At 46.3% G+C, this 18,716-nt stretch overlaps 7 protein-coding genes across 7 annotated transcripts; 3 read left to right on the top strand and 4 right to left on the bottom strand.

Annotated features, from left to right (window-relative positions):
• Positions 1–3,515: 3,515 nt before the first annotated feature.
• Positions 3,516–4,916, bottom strand: B0J16DRAFT_408086 (nucleoside phosphorylase domain-containing protein; the record flags this gene model as incomplete). The annotated part of the gene is made up of 3 exons (XM_046132997.1): positions 3,516–3,651; positions 3,715–3,770; positions 3,929–4,916. The coding sequence occupies 3 exons, from the start codon at positions 4,914–4,916 to the stop codon at positions 3,625–3,627; spliced, it is 1,071 nt and encodes a 356-aa protein (XP_045987964.1). The 3' UTR covers positions 3,516–3,624.
• A 240-nt stretch (positions 4,917–5,156) lies between these two features.
• On the bottom strand, positions 5,157–6,764 carry B0J16DRAFT_408085 (uncharacterized protein). The gene is made up of 3 exons (XM_046132996.1): positions 5,702–6,764; positions 5,585–5,643; positions 5,157–5,532 (listed from the first exon to the last, which is right to left on the bottom strand). The coding sequence occupies exons 1-3, from the start codon at positions 6,706–6,708 to the stop codon at positions 5,507–5,509; spliced, it is 1,092 nt and encodes a 363-aa protein (XP_045987963.1). The 5' UTR covers positions 6,709–6,764; the 3' UTR covers positions 5,157–5,506.
• A 1,532-nt stretch (positions 6,765–8,296) lies between these two features.
• Positions 8,297–9,464, top strand: B0J16DRAFT_376803 (uncharacterized protein; the record flags this gene model as incomplete). The annotated part of the gene is made up of 2 exons (XM_046130791.1): positions 8,297–9,361; positions 9,423–9,464. The coding sequence occupies 2 exons, from the start codon at positions 8,297–8,299 to the stop codon at positions 9,462–9,464; spliced, it is 1,107 nt and encodes a 368-aa protein (XP_045987962.1).
• Positions 9,465–9,610: 146 nt separating this feature from the next.
• Positions 9,611–11,650, bottom strand: B0J16DRAFT_325816 (major facilitator superfamily-domain-containing protein). Its single transcript, XM_046125911.1, has 4 exons — positions 10,829–11,650; positions 10,656–10,775; positions 10,347–10,602; positions 9,611–10,299 (listed from the first exon to the last, which is right to left on the bottom strand). Exons 1-4 carry the CDS (start codon positions 11,541–11,543, stop codon positions 9,858–9,860), a joined length of 1,533 nt encoding a protein of 510 aa, XP_045987961.1. The 5' UTR covers positions 11,544–11,650; the 3' UTR covers positions 9,611–9,857.
• Positions 11,651–13,265: 1,615 nt separating this feature from the next.
• B0J16DRAFT_390226 (heterokaryon incompatibility protein-domain-containing protein) lies at positions 13,266–15,282 on the top strand (the record flags this gene model as incomplete). Its single annotated transcript, XM_046131853.1, has 1 exon — positions 13,266–15,282. The coding sequence occupies one exon, from the start codon at positions 13,266–13,268 to the stop codon at positions 15,159–15,161; it is 1,896 nt and encodes a 631-aa protein (XP_045987960.1). The 3' UTR covers positions 15,162–15,282.
• Positions 15,283–15,343: 61 nt separating this feature from the next.
• B0J16DRAFT_325814 (uncharacterized protein) lies at positions 15,344–15,954 on the bottom strand. The gene is made up of 3 exons (XM_046125910.1): positions 15,897–15,954; positions 15,509–15,842; positions 15,344–15,452 (listed from the first exon to the last, which is right to left on the bottom strand). Exons 1-3 carry the CDS (start codon positions 15,909–15,911, stop codon positions 15,421–15,423), a joined length of 381 nt encoding a protein of 126 aa, XP_045987959.1. The 5' UTR covers positions 15,912–15,954; the 3' UTR covers positions 15,344–15,420.
• A 1,259-nt stretch (positions 15,955–17,213) lies between these two features.
• B0J16DRAFT_376799 (uncharacterized protein) lies at positions 17,214–18,574 on the top strand (the record flags this gene model as incomplete). Its single annotated transcript, XM_046130790.1, has 2 exons — positions 17,214–17,304; positions 18,093–18,574. 2 exons carry the CDS (start codon positions 17,214–17,216, stop codon positions 18,572–18,574), a joined length of 573 nt encoding a protein of 190 aa, XP_045987958.1.
• Positions 18,575–18,716: the final 142 nt, after the last annotated feature.

Raw genomic sequence — 18,716 nt, 5'->3', positions numbered from 1 at the left:
GTATACCACGTCCGAGGTTGTCTCGTCAGACTGCCGTCATTGGCTTACTCTAAAAAACACCGCCGGGTTCTAGAATGAAGAGGATGGTGAGGAGGATAAACAGGACTACACGAGTTATACCATGCGGCAAATCGGTATCCAATCCGGTAGCCGCGAAGACAGCTAGCTCTTCAGCCTTCAGAGAGCTCCTTTGCCAGTGTATCATATGATAAGATGGGCGCGCTTCTCAGCTGACGGTCGTATAATTCGTATAACAGGCGCCATCCAGTCAACTTCCGTTGCTTAGAGCGTTTCTAGCTGTCAATTTCGTAATCATTGTGCATAATGGCAGATCGAAAAGGGTATTATGATGCGAGAGACGCATCAGCTTTTGTAGTCAAGTGTAGATCCAGTTGCATACAGAACAAAGTTGCCGAATCATACTCGTGGTGAAAATGTAGGTATCGTCCAAAGTAGCATACATTCGAGAGGGAGTGCCCTAGAACTACCACCACCTTCAGGGAGGCAGAGTTGCACTCATCTCAAAGGAGAGAGGGTGTTGGCTTATCATTCGAAACGTCGACCTGGACTGACAGCTCTCTCTTCTCAACCCCCGAGAAGGATAGGGACTTGCCTTCGCTGTGCTCGTCCCTTGATTGCTTGCGGAAGATCTTGACTTTAAAAAGAATTTAGAACTAAGAGGGAAATCCCTCCTTATTCTATAGTCCAGTGAATCGAGGTCATGTAGTGGAACGGTTTTTGGATATAGCAATAAAACGAACAAGCCTAGTAGGCAGATTATACATCTGGCGGATACGTACCTTGGTCGCTCTGGCCCATCCCCCGGTTCAGCAATATGATCCTGTTAAGAATTTTTGTTGAAGATTTGGGCACCAAATAGCAGTAGTAGATGCAAATTATATATTAATAGAGGGCTTGTCAACTGGAAACCCAGGGACATAGACCCCGGGAACTACACGAGTAAGCTGGGTTCCCATTCCTACAAATAGCCTCATCTACTAAACCAGTCCCTAGACTTATGACTTATATAGCACGATCCCAACACTAATAGTAAGGATGAAATGCTACTAGTAACCTTGTGATAATATTCTTACTCGGCCTAATTCCCGCCAACGTTAAGGTCTTTTTGAAGGAAGTTGCTTACTTAAATAAATGACTGTCTTATTTCTAATAGACACTTAAGCTTTCTTGTCTTTACTTTCCTTGGCTACTAGTAATATGCGAAGAGTCCATAAATCGAATAGCTGGCACGGAATGGATTAAGATAACGTAAGTCTTGATTCCTATCTAAAAAGAGTGAATAAGGTCGGGCTCTTACGTATGCGTTGAATTGGCTGCCGTAATGAGGGGCTGTAGTTAAAAATCATACCGAAAACTGTAGCAGGCTTGTTTCCTCCACTATCATATAACAAATTCCCTGATAGTACTCCATTGAAACTCAATCAATCTTAGGTCTCCATCCATGCCTCCATGCTCGCTATCGCATTTATAGCGACACTTGCAACGTCAATGACCTATGTGTCACGGACATAATTACCAACATCTGATGCTGTTAACAGCGTTGTTCAACTCCGCGAGAGAGCAAATGAAGTCCTGTCCCTTGTTGTATGCACGACCCTTGCCCTGGCAGGAATTTCCGCTGCGATTTCAATTAGCATGCCGAGATGAGCATAGCATTAAACCCCTGAAGGAACATACTCATACACTATGCAGGCCTTGCCCCGCGGCTTGGAGAATGATTCGATTTTGTTCCTCCATTGGGCTCCAAGGGTTTCTGTTACAGTTGGGGTTAGTGACAAGAGAATAAACAGCCGATTTTCCCTCTGGATCAAACACGGGCTTGGTGGATCTTACTGCAGATATTATTCTGGATGTCCAAAGTAACGGAATCTCCTTGACCAGACTGATGATCATAGACCTTAACGTTAAAAGCCTGAACGGAGGTAGCTGCCAGTAGGCCTGCAATGAAAGCGAAATTGAACTGCATCTTGGAATATACTGGCTAAGTATATATGTAGTGGCTGATATGTGTAACTTTTGTTGTAATGGTGAACTTTCTATGCCTGGCTGGTTGTTTTGAACTGAGATTCTTGGTTGGAATGTGGGAGATGAAGGGAGATTATATATCTTAGGGTTAGAAATTGTAGTTAGGTATTAATATAGTTCTAGACTGAGGAGGAGGCTGCTTCCAGCCAACAGCTTTTCACATGATAATTTCACAATGATGGTTAACCCCGAATGACATGTGAACGCAGTTGTGTTACTTGAAAAAGAAGATCTAGCAGAGACCTTGTTCTCGCGATATAACTTAGGCATGTAATCACAGGGTGTAGAACATCAGATGATTATGTTAGCTTACCCTCGACGCGCGTCTGCACGCAACTCGTGAAAGACATGGAGTGAAATGTTCCGCTATGTTTTCTGCGGGCCTATACATTCCAACACACAGGAGTAGGTAACATGAATGTATGTGAGAGGAATTAATTGGCTGCCCAAAACTGACGTCTCGTAAATACGCCCGTTGATATATTCGCCCGTTATAGCCCTACTAGCGCTGATGTCAGCTAACGGTGTGGCTTATAACCAGTTCACGATTTAGAAACTTAGCACAGCCGCCTTAACGTCCAAGAATTCACCCTATGCCTATTTACAAGCAGTTACAATTAAATAATTTAGTATAGCAAGGAAGGGGCTCCGTCCGCGGCCGGATCATAAGCATCGCCTTTATCATCAGCGCCGCCACGTTCGCCCATGGCTTTGTCCCGGCTAAGGTTCACACCGCTGGCCTGACATACATTCAGGTCAGTGCCTTCTTGGCACTGAGTTAGGACATCGAGACCGCGGAGGCAGCTGCGACGATGGCGCCCGACAAGCCCATGTCACTATCTCTCCGTAATTGAACAGAAACTCGCCAGGTACTAAAAAGATCAAACCAAACGGCCCACTAATCTTATTCCTTGCTTTCTTGCATAAAGGAAGTTGGCAATTGTCACTCCACTTCATTCAGGCGCGTTCGGACTGCCAGTTGATCTAGCTGGAGCCACTTTCAGGGCTAAACTAGACTGCAAGGGATCAAGGCGAGTACAACTACCGTGATTTTACGGCGAGCCCAAGTTAGGACGATGAACTCCTGATGATGATATTAAGGACATACGGGCGTTATTGCGGAAAGATCGTTACATCTCCGACGGATTTAGGGTTAGAGAGTCTACTAATAGCTAACTTTATTGAGATATTAAGTTCCGTACAGCTTGCCGTATTTGCAAAAGGGCTCCCTAAGACTAAGAGACTCTGCGGGCGCTGGTAGCTATTTTGGATGAAGCTATGTACTAGATGCATAAGCTGTTATTGCAAGCTATAGTGTGGCACAATGCATAAGGTGTTTGAAAAGGGAGTGATAACTGTCTATTACAGAGTGTGCTATTGTAAGGTTGGGCTAAGGAAGTGTAGAACGATTATATGCCCCCCCCCCCTGCGGGGCTAACAAGCCAGAACAATGGTTGGATCGAGTTGTTCGCCCACTGTTCTATGATCCTCAGGATATGGACTCGGGTACCAGGCTCGCACTTTGGGCTACCTTGAACATCTTCACTGTCATGGCGGGCTTTGTGGACTATGAAGAGATCAAGTGGTCGACTCTCCAGCATCGATCTACCTGTAGTTAGTATGAAGGTCTTGACATAGAAAGGATCCAGACTAGACGGCGACACCTACTTGATGATTTCTGTTCCGCGAGACTTTGCTTTCAAATCTCGTGGCTTTCTTCACAGCTATCTCACGTTAACAAAGCTCTAACCTAACAGATAGGGAAAAGTCTTGACGGGATTCCGATTGAACCAATACAATTGCGTCGACGATTATTGCTCACAGCCTCGTTTCAATATTTCAGAATAGACACCCGACATAAGTAACCGAAAACTTCACTTACTTGAAATAAGCTCTGTAAGGAGTTTCCTTTCTTTCGCAACCTGTTCCGTTGCTATATAGAGCAGAAGCTCCTTTGTGAAGGCCGCTGCCGTTGCTGCAGCATATGCCTGCCAAACCTTGTTCTTATGGGAGTCCGCGTAATCGCAGATACCACGAATAACGAGGCACGGGAAGTCGCATAGCCCTGCAGCCTCCATTTCAAAGCACAATGCCCCCCCACACTGTTGATTTAGGCTTGTCCATGTCCTGCCGTCCTTAATCACCTGATTTCCAGAAGCTATAATTCCATAGTGGAAGAAAGGCTCGTCGTCATCTCGACTAACAATCTTTGCTTCGTCGCAATTATCACATCTTGGATTTTCCGGATCGACGTGATCGTATTCTGCCTGGTATAGTCGATCGTTTGAGGCGCCCTGGTGCTTGAACTTTGACTTCATCCTCTTCGGGCTTTTTTCAACAAGCTGAGCTAAGAACTTCGGAACTTGGCTATCCGCTGACATATGAGTAGCTTGTAAGCGGGTTAATGCGGATAGTAGAAGAGTAGGGGGCGCATTGTGAGAGCCTGTTCGTTTAAAGCCTCCTTGTGACAGGATTTTGCCTCGGTCGTGTTGTACAATGCCTCCCAGCGTCTCGGAAGGCTGACTGATCACCACGTCGCCTAGTCGGATATCATGCTCTGGTGATGGGGCCCCTCCTCCAATCCCTACTAATAAGCCGAATCTGATTGATTTAAATGTTCGCAGTAAGTTGTTTGCAACAGTAGCTGCAGGAGTAGTTCCGTAAATGCCAGAAGGTAAGCAGGCAACAACGATATTATGGCCATAGATTTCACCCAAGATATAACTATTAGAGTCATTGGGATCTTGATAAGACAGGTTTGGGTGGATATCGTCAAGCATGCCTCTGGCAGCGGCCATCTCAAGCGAAAGGGCGCATATCCATCCAACTGTATACTGTTCGGGCTTAAAGATAGCCTCTTCTCCGGACATTGTGGCGGTTGGAAAAGTAAATTCAGATGAAAGTAAGAGAAAATTTCATCTACGTATTCAAAGAGGGGTTGCGTAAGACAGTATCGGCGGTTAGACATTAAAGTCAATTGATCAGGCCGGAAAGTGAGGCGAGCAATATGCATGCCAGGCAAGACTGTAGATACTTACTGTTAGTTGGGACATGTTCAGACAATATATACTATAGGGAATCTATTATCATTAATTATTGAATATTCTAACCCGGCTCCATCCCTTGCTAGCAGAGAATAGTCAGTGTCTTGCTACTAAAATAGCAATGTAGCTTAACTTATCGTTGGTGTATAAGATTGTTTCTGCAGATATTATTTTATGATGTCATACTGTGTTCAAAGCACTAATTACATACGGGTCATTTTATATCTTGAATCTGGTGCGAATACTTGGATTGTTAAACAAAATACTGCAACGCCAACACCGTCCACTATTCAGAGACCCCAGTGCGCTATAGCTATTATCAAGTTAAACGGTAGGTACTTCTTCTCTTTGAAAAGCTGTTCGAAACGGTATAGAATTCCTAGCAAATGAATTTAAATGTACTTTGGAAAGAAAACCTATGAAGCAGCTCCTGCCAACAATCCTGGCATTGTTTATTAGTGGCAAGTTCAGAGGCCATAGCATAGAGTACTTACCAACCACTGTGAAAACGACCCATATAGCTCCAGATTGAATCATCTTGGTGGGACAGAACCTATTCCCAATTAGCTTTCGTCAACTCATAGTGATAACCAGAAAGAAGAAATACTCACAGCAGCCCGGTCATCTCCAGAAGCCTCGTCCAATAAGCCCACTGAACGAGGTAGACATACCCAAGAAGTAGCGTCGCACAAAATGCGTTGGCCACTCTCTTAAGAGTCGTTTTGTTCTTTCCCTTCTTGACACCGACCCTCGTTCTGCCATCGCTACTTATCGTCACACCCCAATGCCTACCAGTCTCATAACGTCGGCCTTCAATTGGGTACGCCTCTCCGTAGCGCTTATATACCGGCACGAAAGCTAGCATACAGAGAAGCATAATCCCTGGGGTACTCGACATGAAGCTGACATGATCAGAGGCGTATTCGCGCGCTTTGCTGTCAGCAGGGAGACGATTCCATGTGACACCAGTGAAAATAGCTGATATGAGAAGTAATAGCAGTTCTGAAATGCTCGTCGAGATCCATGCGTCTGTGTATGGAAATTCGACACGGTCGTCGATGCTGCGTTTGATGATCGTTGATTTATCCCAATCGCGGGGACGCTTGGCGAAGACGACGCATCGCAGTAATCCGACGATGATAGGATGGAAGCGGGGTCGCGAGATAAAAACAGTGAAGATATGAAGCATGTTCAAAGTGTTGTATGTACTGCCAATGAGACCAGCGACAATGGCGCTAGCCGCCAGTTGGCATGCAAATGTTATGGTCCATGTGAGGGCGATACTATTCTTCTTGCGTTTTCCAAGTCTACCGCGCGTGGTCCAGTGTACAAAAGGCCGGTACGCGAAGAGTGGTACCAGAACCGTTATAACAGCCTCCGTGACGGCGAACCACGTCAGAATTTGGGCACCGTTGGGACAGGAAGACCCATCGATTTTACTAGGCGAGACGATCCATTCGAGTGGTATCGGCGGAAGCGGGGCCTCGTACAAGCCGGTATTCACACCGAGATACGGCGCGATAGATGAGCTGTTGAGAGACGAGAGATTGCCTGCGTGAAAGGCACCGGGTGGTAAAGAAGACGATTCACGTCCAGGCCGCGAGAAGAGAATTCCCATGATGGCTGAAGTTGACGGAGAGAAAGAAGGAGCCGAAGGATTGAGGTGAAGGGATTGCTTTGAAATTCAAGGGATCAGATCATCACCGTTACCAACCAACAAGTAATTTTAGAATGTAAGACGGCCAGGCCGAAAGGGGAAAAGCGATGCGACATGGATGTCAATCCCTGCGTTACAGGTTCTTGGTTGATCACCCCTCTAAAATGTGTACACCGCATTATCTGACGCCCACGCCATAGGGAAACTCAATATACGTATCAAACATTTAAAAGGACAACATATAGTGTTCAAGTATGTCAGATAGTTATACCTCTATATATGTATTGCTTTATAGTTATTGTATTACTTTAAAACACTGCTTCAATTTGAGGGCCTAGGGAATGTGGATTAAATTTCTGAGATGCCAGTACCTGGATCTTGTTATTGTACTTGATTTGTATTTGAGATAAAACAGACCTAACCTGAAGCTGCTGTAAATATCCTCTCAGGCTGGATAAATATCAATTTTTCTGTGCTTTCCTGGCTTTTATTTACTTGTGTACTACATAGTAAAATATCCATTGAGTCGGTGCTGTTGATTGGAAAAAGCCGCCAGAGAGGCCACTACTAAACCTAGATCGCTTATTACCCGGTAGCTGGTTGGATTACAGGCAAGGGGCATCGCTAAAGCTAAAATTCTAAAAGTCTTGCACTGCCACATGTGGCTTGTTTTACATTAACTGGACCAAGATTATTTTCTCCACATCCCACCAACCTCTATCATTACAATATACCTCTCCTTAGCCATGGAAACCGTTGTAGATAATGCAGGTCCTTTCCCCTCCGCACTTGGAGTCGAGCCCAGACTGGCGACGCTGTCCGACTACCCGATTTGGCAGCCAAAGATGTTACTATACATCCAATCATTAAGAGAGACTGGAGTGAGCGACGTACTTTGTCGCAAAAAGCTATTGCTTTCTCTCCCCTATGCTCAACCATTTGAGCTTATTGGGAAAATACCGGATATACTCTATGCGTTAGAGATCTCTTACAGAAACTGCTTCTTTCAATGTTCCTCTCATGATCGATCATGGACTTTTGAGGATATTTGCCAATATTCGTGTTGCGACGACTGCGCACTAATTAAAAGCTCGTTAGGCAGTCTCGCCCACAGTACATTACCGAACAAGGTGTCGATTCGGAAGAGATGCGACGCGTTCATGATTGGACGTGCTTCATACCCTCTCTTAAAAGTATCAATCACCCAACCGGCAAATGATAAGACAGCGGAGCTACGGACTTTTGACATGATCCTGCGAGGCGGTAAGTCAAATTCCACTGAAGTTGACAGTATCTGGCAGTGTGCTAAGCCGTATAAAAGACAGCGAATGGTCTATATCTAGCATGTTGAGCGAAACACACGAGGAGAGACTGCAAAAGGCCACTCGGTGGCTCAAACATTGCACCAGCACGCACACCTGTCGTCCAGATGGTACCATGTTCACTCCTCGACGTTTAATCCAAGTCGGAGACACAAACCCTCCCACGTGTATGTTGATTCATTATCACCAATACCTGGTAACAGCTCTAACCCCGCCAACAGACTATCATGGACGCTGTTCTTATTTGTCGCAAGTTGGGCTTTCGCTATCTATGGGTTGACGCTTTGTGCATTATTCAGGATCCTGGCAATGCCGACTGGTTGGAACAATCCGGTCAAATGAATCTGATATATTCAAACTCTGCCTTGACAATTGCCGCTGATGACAGTCCAACATGCACAGCAGGATTCTGGCCCCCAGAAGATACAAGGATCCAGGAGATCAGCGACAGGTGCTGGATCAGAGAAGCCCCAAGTTCTGCAAGAGATGTTCTTTCTACAAGAGGGTGGACGTTGCAGGAACGAATTCTCTCGCACCGCATCTTACACTTCTCAAGCAACGGCTTTAGCTGGGAGTGTGATGCCTGTTCCGGTTTCGAAGAAGAAAATAGTGGTTCAAAGATCGACTTCATGGGACTCAGCTACCGCGCTTTCCGCCTTATGAACCGCATCACGCCCCATGAGTGGTTTGTCAAATCCCTTCGTGGGGGCGACCTTCAGGATGACAAAGAGGGTGACTACGACTCCCTTCACATAACCGATTTTCTCACTTCGGGCTCCTGGAAATCAATCTTTTATGCTTGGACCGCCATTATAGAAAACTACTCCAAGAGAAGCCTAACGCAGCCTAGCGACAAGCTATCAGCCGTATCAGGGTTGGCAAACTTTGTCTTAACCCAAGCAGGTCTTGAGTCTGAGTCGTACCTGGCAGGTTTATGGAGGGAAGACCTAGTCGAGGGTCTCCTCTGGTATGTTTCTGAGCCGGGAGCCTTTCGGCCATGGAGCCCGTACATAGCACCCACGTGGTCGTGGGCTTCAATAACTGGAGGTATACAATACTTTCGCGATCGTTACCAGTTCCCTTTTATACCACACGTCAGCATCAGCCAGGCATATTGCGCTACATCTGCAGCTGACCCTACCGGTAGAGTCACTGGAGGGGTTATTCGGCTCTCTGGGTTGATGGTTGAAGTCGACGTTGCTGTCATTCCACATTGCCATTCATTCACCTCGAGCTACCAATACGACCGCGCACCGGGCGAACAGGTAGCATTCGTTCGTCTCAATCAGAAGGTAGAGAACGATAAAGAATGCTGGTATGAGATCATGTACGATGAGGAAACTAAATTAACAGGGACCGACCTTCACCATCTCTATGTTCACAAATCTCAGATAACGGTTGAAAGGTCACTGAATGATACGAGCGATCACAAGGCATACTTTTGCCTCAGTGTTGGTGAACTTGCTGACCCTATCACCATGGGACAAAGAGATTGGTTCCTGGTCTTGCAAAGGATGAGCGGAAATGAGGTCTATAAAAGGGTCGGCATTGGGTATTATCAGTATTTGAAAAGGAAAGTCTTTTCTTTATTTCATTGTGCTGATATACATCAAATCTCACTGATATAGTAAGTGAGTACTTGAAAGAATAGCAACCAACTGAACCTTCCCACTATGAATAGTGAAGACATTGCTCACTTCGCTCTTGATGGTAGGCTTGTCGATCAAATTTGTGTCCCAACCCCCTAAGCTAGTGTAGAGGTGATTAAAGGCAAAGCCTTGAGATTGTTTAAGTCTCCTTCGGTGGATCCAGACCACGATCTCGGATGAACGCAGTCCCAAGTAAACACGCTGCAATCAAAGGGACCTGCAAAATGAACACGCTACGACTCGCCGCCATATACGCGTCTAGAACACCAGGCTTCTCGCGCATAGAGTCCGGCAGAACATAGGTTGAGCTGGCAAGATCCTTATACTCTGCTGGTAACTTCGCGCTCAATCGAGCTTGGAGCACTGCGGCGGAGAATGCAAGGCCACAAGCACCACCCATACAGCGATAGAAGTTGCGGTTGGAGATAATGACGGCGCGACGACTCTTGGGGGAGTGAGCTTGCAGGGCGATGAGAGTTGGTTGGAAGATACATCCTACCCCTGTTCCGACGATGAAGAGAACTACGGCAATGACTGCAGGGTGGGTTTGACGGTTGAAGATTAATGCAAGACCAGCTCCTCTGCGACCACGTTAACTAATATTCCAAATGAAGGTTGAAGTACTCACAGGGTCCAAACTGCAAAGCCGAACACGATTACCTCACCGTATCTCAATCGACGACTGATATACTGTCCTGAACCGATCGACCCGATCATCTGAGCAGCGACCAACGGGGTGTAAATAGCTGCCGATGTCATAGCGTCGTATTGGTGAGGATTCTGAAGGTAGAGAGGTACGTAGTAGAGAAAGGACTGATAAACAGCACCAAAAAAGAAGTTCTGGGCCAGCATGATGGATAGGGTAATGTTCCCATATATGTTGACTGGCGATGGTTAGTAACCAAGGACATACTATACGATTGGGCCATAGACGTACCTGGCATCATGGGAAGCTTGGCCATTTTCCACTCCCATATAATAAAGGCGACGAACAATGCACCACCGACGGTAAGGAAGCTGATCGAAAGAGGCGAGTCCCAAGAAAAGTATGAGCCACCTGAACGTTCAGAGTTAGATACCACACATACAGCAGGAACAGAGCAGACTTACCCCCAGAAATAGGAATCAAAAGAAGGATGATTCCTGCGCCCGACACAAATGTCCCCATCCAATCAATCTTGCAGATCCCCTCCCAAAAGCCAACGGTAGCAGGCTTCGATGGAAGAAAGAAGTAAGCGAGTACCGCGGCACAGAATGACAGAGGCGACAGTAACCAGAAAAATGCTCTCCATGATGTCTGACGCATCATTCCAGCGGCAATAAAGGGACCGACAACGTTTCCGAACCCAACTGTAGCTCCGACAACACCCTGGATCTTTCCTCTTTGCTCCAGGGTAACAATATCAGAAATGATAATGTTGGAAAGATTCTGAACCCCGCCACCTCCAATACCGGCAACAGCTCGGAATACATAAAACATAATTGCATTCTTACTCAGCGAGCATAACAAGTCAGCAATGCAAAGCAACAGAATAGCCGATATGAAAACGACCTTACGGCCAAAGACGTCTGATAATCTGCCGTAGAGCATTTGGAAACACGTGTTGGCGACTAAACTCGACGTTCCAGCCCAAGAAATAGTATTTTCAGCATGGAGATCGTGCGCAATGGTGGGAAGCATGACGGAGATTCCATTTTGGTCAACGATGGTGAGTAGTAGCGACGATTGAAGGGCTGCGAGGGCGATGATGAGTTGACGACGTGGAAGGATGTTGGTTTGGTCCTGAAGAGCCTTCTCGTCCTTGGTGAGAACTTGGGGAGCCATGACTCAAGATGTCGCGTCGTTCGTCACGACACAAGACATGTAATGTATCTGATGCGAATTCGATATGAGAGAAGCAGTCTCTTCGCGATCTTATAGAGAAGTTTGATGTTTTGGTTGAGTCATAGTGACTGACCTCCAGATTTGCATTCGAGGGTTGAGATGATGATGTTCGTGGCCGGCACCGGAGTGGGGCCGGGATTTGTCCGCGGCTTTTCTCCGAAAACACCTTGTCACCCAATCCGATGCACTGTCTTCGTCATCAAGATATCGCTTTCTCTTCTACACCTATTTAAATACTCTCAATGTCTCTTAACATTCTTCAACTGCCACAAGGCCTCGTCAGTAAATGCAGGAGGCACTCTTCCCTTCCCACACAACGGCAATCCAGCTATATTCGACAACTGCGTATACCATCGTAGCAGTTCCCCATCTTCAATAGAAACCTCATGAAACTCCATCGCATTCTTCGTTATGTGCTCTTCCCATGATCTTTCCCAACCTTCCGGTGATGGGAGATCCATAGCATTCCTGCCTGCAAAGACTCTTGCGAGTGCGATTGCTTGTTACTCGTAGCTTCGAAACGCGAAGGTCTTTCCTAGACCGATGATGCCGAGGGTGGGGAAATCTTCGAAGAAGGTATGCAGGTAACTTCCCTTCAGCTTTGACTTGCTGTAGTCGTATAACTCTTGTCTATTTGCATTGGTGTTCCAGAATGGGAAGGATGGTATGTATCCTGTGCAGTAAATGATGCGATCGATCCCTAATAGAGAAGAACCATCTTCGAAAAGGATCTGTCCTGTTTCCGAAATGAACTTTTCGACGACAGGGTTCCACTCGATGCCTTCGACTGATTCTGGCGCATCCCAAATGGTTCTGTGTCTTCTGGAAACATACACTGGCAACTGGGCAACTTCAACGAGATTATCAGCAATGTCCTAACATTAAGAGCATTACTTAAGCTAGATCTAGTATAGAAGTTAAGAATAAGTCTAGGAAAGAGTTATTATTAGTAGAGACAAAGCTAGAGAAAGGGATCGATTCTAGAGCTAGTTCCTTTATTGCTGGTAATCTAGTAGATATAACCAGCAGGGGAAACCTCAGCAAAGGCCATCCTGTACAGGCACTGCACTTTAAGGTAAGCTTGAAGTGTGGGGTTCGGAAGAACGATATAGTCCGAGAGGTCTCTGACCGCTCGCCTCGGATCGGCTGGTCTAACATCCTTACACAGAAAGGCGTTAGTGGCGCTTTACCTTTGAAGCCGGCTTATAGGCTTACTTAAAGAGTACAATACATTCTAGAGGGGAACTGAGGGTGGCTGTCACCCTAAATCATTGGTTATAGTTGTTTAAAGCTACGTATGGAGACGGAGAGGTGTTAGCGGTGTAGAGACGTATAGACTTTAATTGGTTTTAAAGTGAAAATGCGGGCGTCTATCTTTTTTATTCTGATGCAAGAGTCAAGCAAGTGCAGCTTATCTATACGAGACAGATAAAGCCACAAACACCCCAAGCTCCTAAAGCACATCATTCCATAGAAGAAAGAAGCCCAGATTACTACCTTTTATAAATAGCCTTGTGGCATATACGTGCCCATACACTTTCAACCTCAAGTGTTATTGTATCTTTGTTATAATCCCACAGCTCTTCGCCCCTCAATCACAGACAATCTAATTACTAAGCTAGCTTTCCGGACTGCAATACTCGTTCGCAACACATAGACGCTATGAAGCCAGCACTACCATACATCTATAGCTCTCTAGGCCACGACACCAAAGAGGTCAGGCTCTTGACCATTCACCCTTCGATTGACCGAGACGGACCTATATGCTGCGCTTTGACGACGGTGCCTCTGTCCTGCGCTGGACCATACAAGGCCCTTTCCTATGTATGGGGCGATCCAACAAGTACTTCAAAACTATCCATAGGCGGAGCCGAACTCGAAATAACAAGGAACCTTGCAATCGCCCTGAGATATATTCGCCACAGTACTGAATCACAGGTCTTCTGGATTGATGCTATCTGCATCAACCAGGCTGACATGTCAGAGCGCTGTGAGCAGGTCCTCCTCATGGCAGAAATATACCGGCAAGCAGACCGAGTCATAGCTTGGCTTGGGGAAGAAGAAAATGACAGTTCTGTTGCTATGAATATGCTCTCAAAGCTCGCGAATGTCTGGTCAGCCTATAGAGATCACAACATTAATCCCGGCCGAGCCCTGAATTGCATACCCAACGCCTTCGAGCTAGCTATTTGGACGGCAATACGCCACATCTTCATGAGGGCGTGGTGGGCGAGACTGTGGATTTACCAGGAAGTCATACTGGCCCGTAGCATTACTTTGTCCTGCGGCCAAAACTCTCTTGACTGGGAGGACCTCGTCAACGTCTTCAGGTTACTGGCCTCGTTACTTTCTCCACAAAACGCCCTGTATCTCGGCGTTTTAGATACAGGTCCAGTTCTCCTTGTTGCGGAGATGCCGAACTGGACGACACTGGTGGTCAATCGTGCATGGAGTACTCAATTGCCGCCAAACATGCTGCATCTTCTGCGAAGTTGTTCAACCAGAGAATGCACTGATCCAAGAGACCGTTTCTATGCGATGTTGGGGTTGGCAAGTGATGCTCGTAATTTCGGGAAACCTTCTTACACGATTTCAGCTGAGGAACTTTTCGAATACTTTACTCAGAAGATGATGAATGAGGGACAGTCGCTTGAGCTTCTCTCTTATGCAAGAAGCGCGCTCATCACACCAGAAGAAGGAATATCCTGTCATCTTGATTTCTCTGTATTACCATCTTGGGTGCCCTACTGGTATTCTGGAACGAAATTATCTAGGATAAATCCGACTTCGTATAAAGCTGGAGCTTTGGTTCAACCAAACTTTCGCTTCGAACCAGGGACACTTTTCGTCAACGGAGTCATGGCGGACACGATCGGAGAGATCGTGCCCCAGCCTTTCCTCATCAAGGAAAAAGTCCACAGGTTTAAGGCTGCCATGGCACCTGGCCTCTCTTCTTCTTACCCGACTGGCATCCCACGACTGCAGGCATTCTTTCGGACTATTCTAGCAGATTGTATGGGGCCAGGCATGCCACAGCTTGATGTCTCATCAGTAGAATTTGGTGACCTTGCTGCGGCCTTCCTTCTTCTTCTTCCAGCTAACCTATATGACGACGGCAAGGTATTATTTGAAACAGTACAGGAAAAGGGAATGCCAGATTATGTTCTTGGATTTCTCAAACTAATCGGGCAAGAAGACACGTCCGTGAATACAAAAGATCTTCTGGATCTGTACTTTGGCCCAGTCTTCACAGAACCAGAGAGGGATCTTCACCGCGGTCGGCATAATGCAAAGCCCTACGCAATAGCCAAGGCACAGACGCAAAGGGGTCGGAACTTCTTTATGACCGATAATGGATATATGGGTCTGACCTCATCCAACGTTCGAATTGGAGATGGTATTTATGTTATACCAAGCTGTCCACTTCCAATGATACTGCGGAAGTACCAAGACTGTTTCCATGTTGTTGGGGAATGTTTTGTTCTTGGTCTAATGAATGGTGAAGGACTGAGTATGGCGGGCGTGAGAAAGTCCCTTGAAAGGCTTAAAATACAGTAAAACTATATAATTAATACACCTTAAAGACGTAAATTGTTTAACGACTCTTAACAACATTTCTCTAATCGTGACCTTTAGCATGATAGAATGTAGGGCGACTGGGGTCTCAAGGGTCTTAAAGCGTTCAGTAGAAATATGGATATGATGAGAATATTTAGGTTTGTATACAGTTTTATTGTTTAGTCAGAGTCAAATAAACACAAAAGCTCACCCCCCGTCCATCGAGAGAATCGTGTTGTTGTAAAGAATACCCAAACCACTAAGAATCACAGTTGCAGTAGTAGGAGTCGCCTATTGTCCCGTTAGTAACCATACCTCTTTATAGACGATTCTTTACTTAGACTTACCTTCCTGGCTACATGCCTCCCTCCAGTTATCCTCACTGCCAGCAGCACCCATCTGCTTGAGACTTTCGATGCAGTCATCACAGTTGTTGATAGCCATGCAGTAGCCAGCGCAGTACTGCTGGTTTCTGGTCGTGCAGCCTGTGTGGCATGGAGAGCCTGCTCCTCCGGCCGGATTGCCAGAGCATTCAGCCCAGCACAGGGCGTTGGTCTTGCTGACACATGACGAGTAATCGCCTCCCTGACAGTTGGGGTTCTCGCCCACCCCAATTGGTGCCTGGCACTTTCCAGCTAGAGCGGCTGGAGCTGAGGCAGCGAGAAGGAAGGTAACGAGAGTCTATAGTTGTTAGTTGATTCCGAATGAAGATATCTGGATAATAAGAAAGCATACCCAGGCAGAATGCATGTTGATCAGCTTGCTTGTGGTGGGCTGGTAGAGAAGCTTTGTGTTTGAGAGTGAGTGAGAAGTCTGGGAACTTGAAGAAAAGATCGATACTTATATAGACGCCCGTGATTTCATTTCAACTGCCGAAAAATGAAGTTACCGAGTTAATTTTCCGGATCCATTGAGTGACATCACCGTAAGCCGGACTGAATCCTTCACCCCGTAATGAAAGCAACAAAGTCCAGGACTAACTGCGGTTCAAAGGTAATGCCAAGGTTAATTGTGGATCGAAGGATTCTCAGCTAGGCACGAAGTTGACGATGTATTTTAGCGCCCAAGGATTAGCGTCCGCCTGGCTCAGCTTACGGTCTTGGCCGACGTCAAATCGCGAGATCCGGACAGGGGATTCTCCTCATCTTATCGCGATAATCTGGGGCTCCAGAGAATCAACGAGCTGTGGTTGGGTGTTAAAGTTTTGGGGGCTCTTTGCAATACTTGATTTACGAGTCGGGACTTTTGTCCCTGACATGGGATATGTCAATCGCGCCGACACGGGCTGAATGTGTCCCTCCGACGGCCCGTCCCAAGCGCCCGGCTTGTATTTCCTTTAATAACACCGACCTCCCGAATTGTGTTGACTGATCTTTTTTACCACAGTATATATGCACTTTGCCTTTCTGCCTTTCCTCTGTGTTGCTCATCACACCTGCAGCTCTCGTGGTTCCAATATGAACGAATTGTCCTCTTGAATCCTTTTTGAGAAATCTATCTCTGCTATAAGGATGGAAGGAGGAAGAAAGCCTACTCTCTTTACGGCACTTAGATTTGCATCCCTCTGTTGAGACGTCGGGCTTCCGTTTGCCATCTAGCCGTATCGTGGAAGGATCAGTAGCAATAATCATTTTCTCAAACAACTCCTGGCCTCACAGTCGAAGAATAAACAAGGTAGGAAGAGGACAGTTCGCGTTGGAGTCTCTGTACGCCATTGGTGTTTAATGCTGTCCCTTATGTGGTCAATGTCTTAGATCACGTTGTGCTTTCCTAAACAAGACTTCAGCTTTAGCTGATTCTCCACCCAGCGAGCCAACGAGTGTCTGTAATGCTACCTGTAAGCGGGCCGAGTCCATTCAAGCCAAGATTTGCCAAACCCGCTGACATTGAGTATTCGAGTATAAAGTCCTGTAGCTCATCCAGGAAATACATAGAAATAACATCTCTCCAAGCCTGAATTCCATCCTTAAGGTTCTTCCACCAATACATTCTCTGTAACTATTCCTCCAACTCTCAAGCAAGTCCACAACTAATACACTATCCAGTCTTACAATGAAGGTCGGATCCTTTCTTCTTGGAGCCGTCAGCCTTGCTGCAACAGCTGAAGCAGCCGAATGTGGAAAATGGGGAAGCGGTTCCAGTGGTCCTACGCATTGCGCGCACAGGAATGAAAATTACAAAGACCGCGAGACTTTTTGCACGTGGAAGTTGGAAGGAAGCGTGCCGAGCTGGAGGAAAGAAATGCCACTTTGAGTACCAGGGATCGGGGATGGATCAACAGACGTGTTGGGATGCATACGAAAACATTATCAACCAGTGTTTTGCGAGACAGCGTGGTGCTGGGTATCAGTACGGTGTTTGGAGCATTCCTGGCCACTGGTTTGTCATTGACCGATGCAATGGACCTTGATCCTGGTTACACTCGGTGTAAAAACTTTATCTCTGCCGTTAGAGCCATGAGGGACACTGACCCTTATCTGAATCTACAGTCAGCCTCTACTAGTTTGCGACAGATGATCTTTTTCGACAGTGCGGCTGAGGAGTCTAGATTGACGCCTCCATGAACTATTGAATCGAGAATCATCTCATGACATTTCAATGTAACGGTACTGTTTGCCTCCTACTTGATTATAAAACAGAGAGTCTTCCCTGCCTTTTCCCTTTTTTCCTGGAATCCCCATTAGCATTATTCTTATACAACAAATAACGTAAACACTTTCATTGGCATCAACATCAAGGTCAGACTAGCGCTTCTTGCTTGGCTGGCAGCTGCTACCCCTGTATTTACTGCGCCTACCGATGCCATTAGTTCACTCAGTGAGCGAGCTTGCACTACCCCCGCTAATTCACTCAAAAACCCGAGTTTTGAGTCCACTCCTTACAGTGAGCTCGCCCCATAATATGTTTTTTATTCCCACTAATACATTATAGCACCTTGGGAGTTCAAACCTACATATGCCAAACAGGGCACCGCATCAATTGTAACTGGCGGCTACAAGAGCTCCCATGCCATTCAATTCGGCGCAACATCCGGTTACCAAGACCCTACAAGCTACAACAAATTCTTCCAAACCTTCAAGATCTGCAAAGCCTCTCGCTTTCAGCTTTCCTGGTCTGTGCTCCTTCCAAAGAATGGGGCCCAGTATACAGCGCCGTACAAGCCTGGAGTTTATGTTCAGTCAATAGCTCCAGATGGTCTCTGGTACCAGATGGGATCGTTCTCTATTGAGACCAGCTCTTTCAGCAGCACCATTTTCTCGCCCAGCTACAAAGGTACTCACAAGGTTGATCAGTGGGCGAATTTTGTTGCAGACTTTCCAAATTCGCAGACTGGTACTTGGACTGTTTCGATGGAGTGGTACCTGAATGGCCCACCTGCTACAGGCGGTAAGACATCGACGCTGAAACTTTAAGATGGACAATTTTCTTGTCAAGCCCAAATGATCTAGCAAGGATGCTATTCCCGCGTTGAGCCCGTGGAAATATACTTATGTTCGAACGATAGCTTAGATATTTGACGGGGATGACAGTTCTATAAGATCAATAATGAGAGTA

This window comes from Fusarium flagelliforme, assembly GCF_020744385.1.
Source record: "Fusarium flagelliforme strain FIESC 12 MPI-CAGE-AA-0113 chromosome Unknown B0J16scaffold_1, whole genome shotgun sequence".
Classification (NCBI taxonomy): Eukaryota; Fungi; Ascomycota; class Sordariomycetes; order Hypocreales; family Nectriaceae; genus Fusarium; species Fusarium flagelliforme.
Note: the sequence above shows the minus strand (reverse complement) of the source record. Positions and strands in the feature narration are given on the sequence as shown.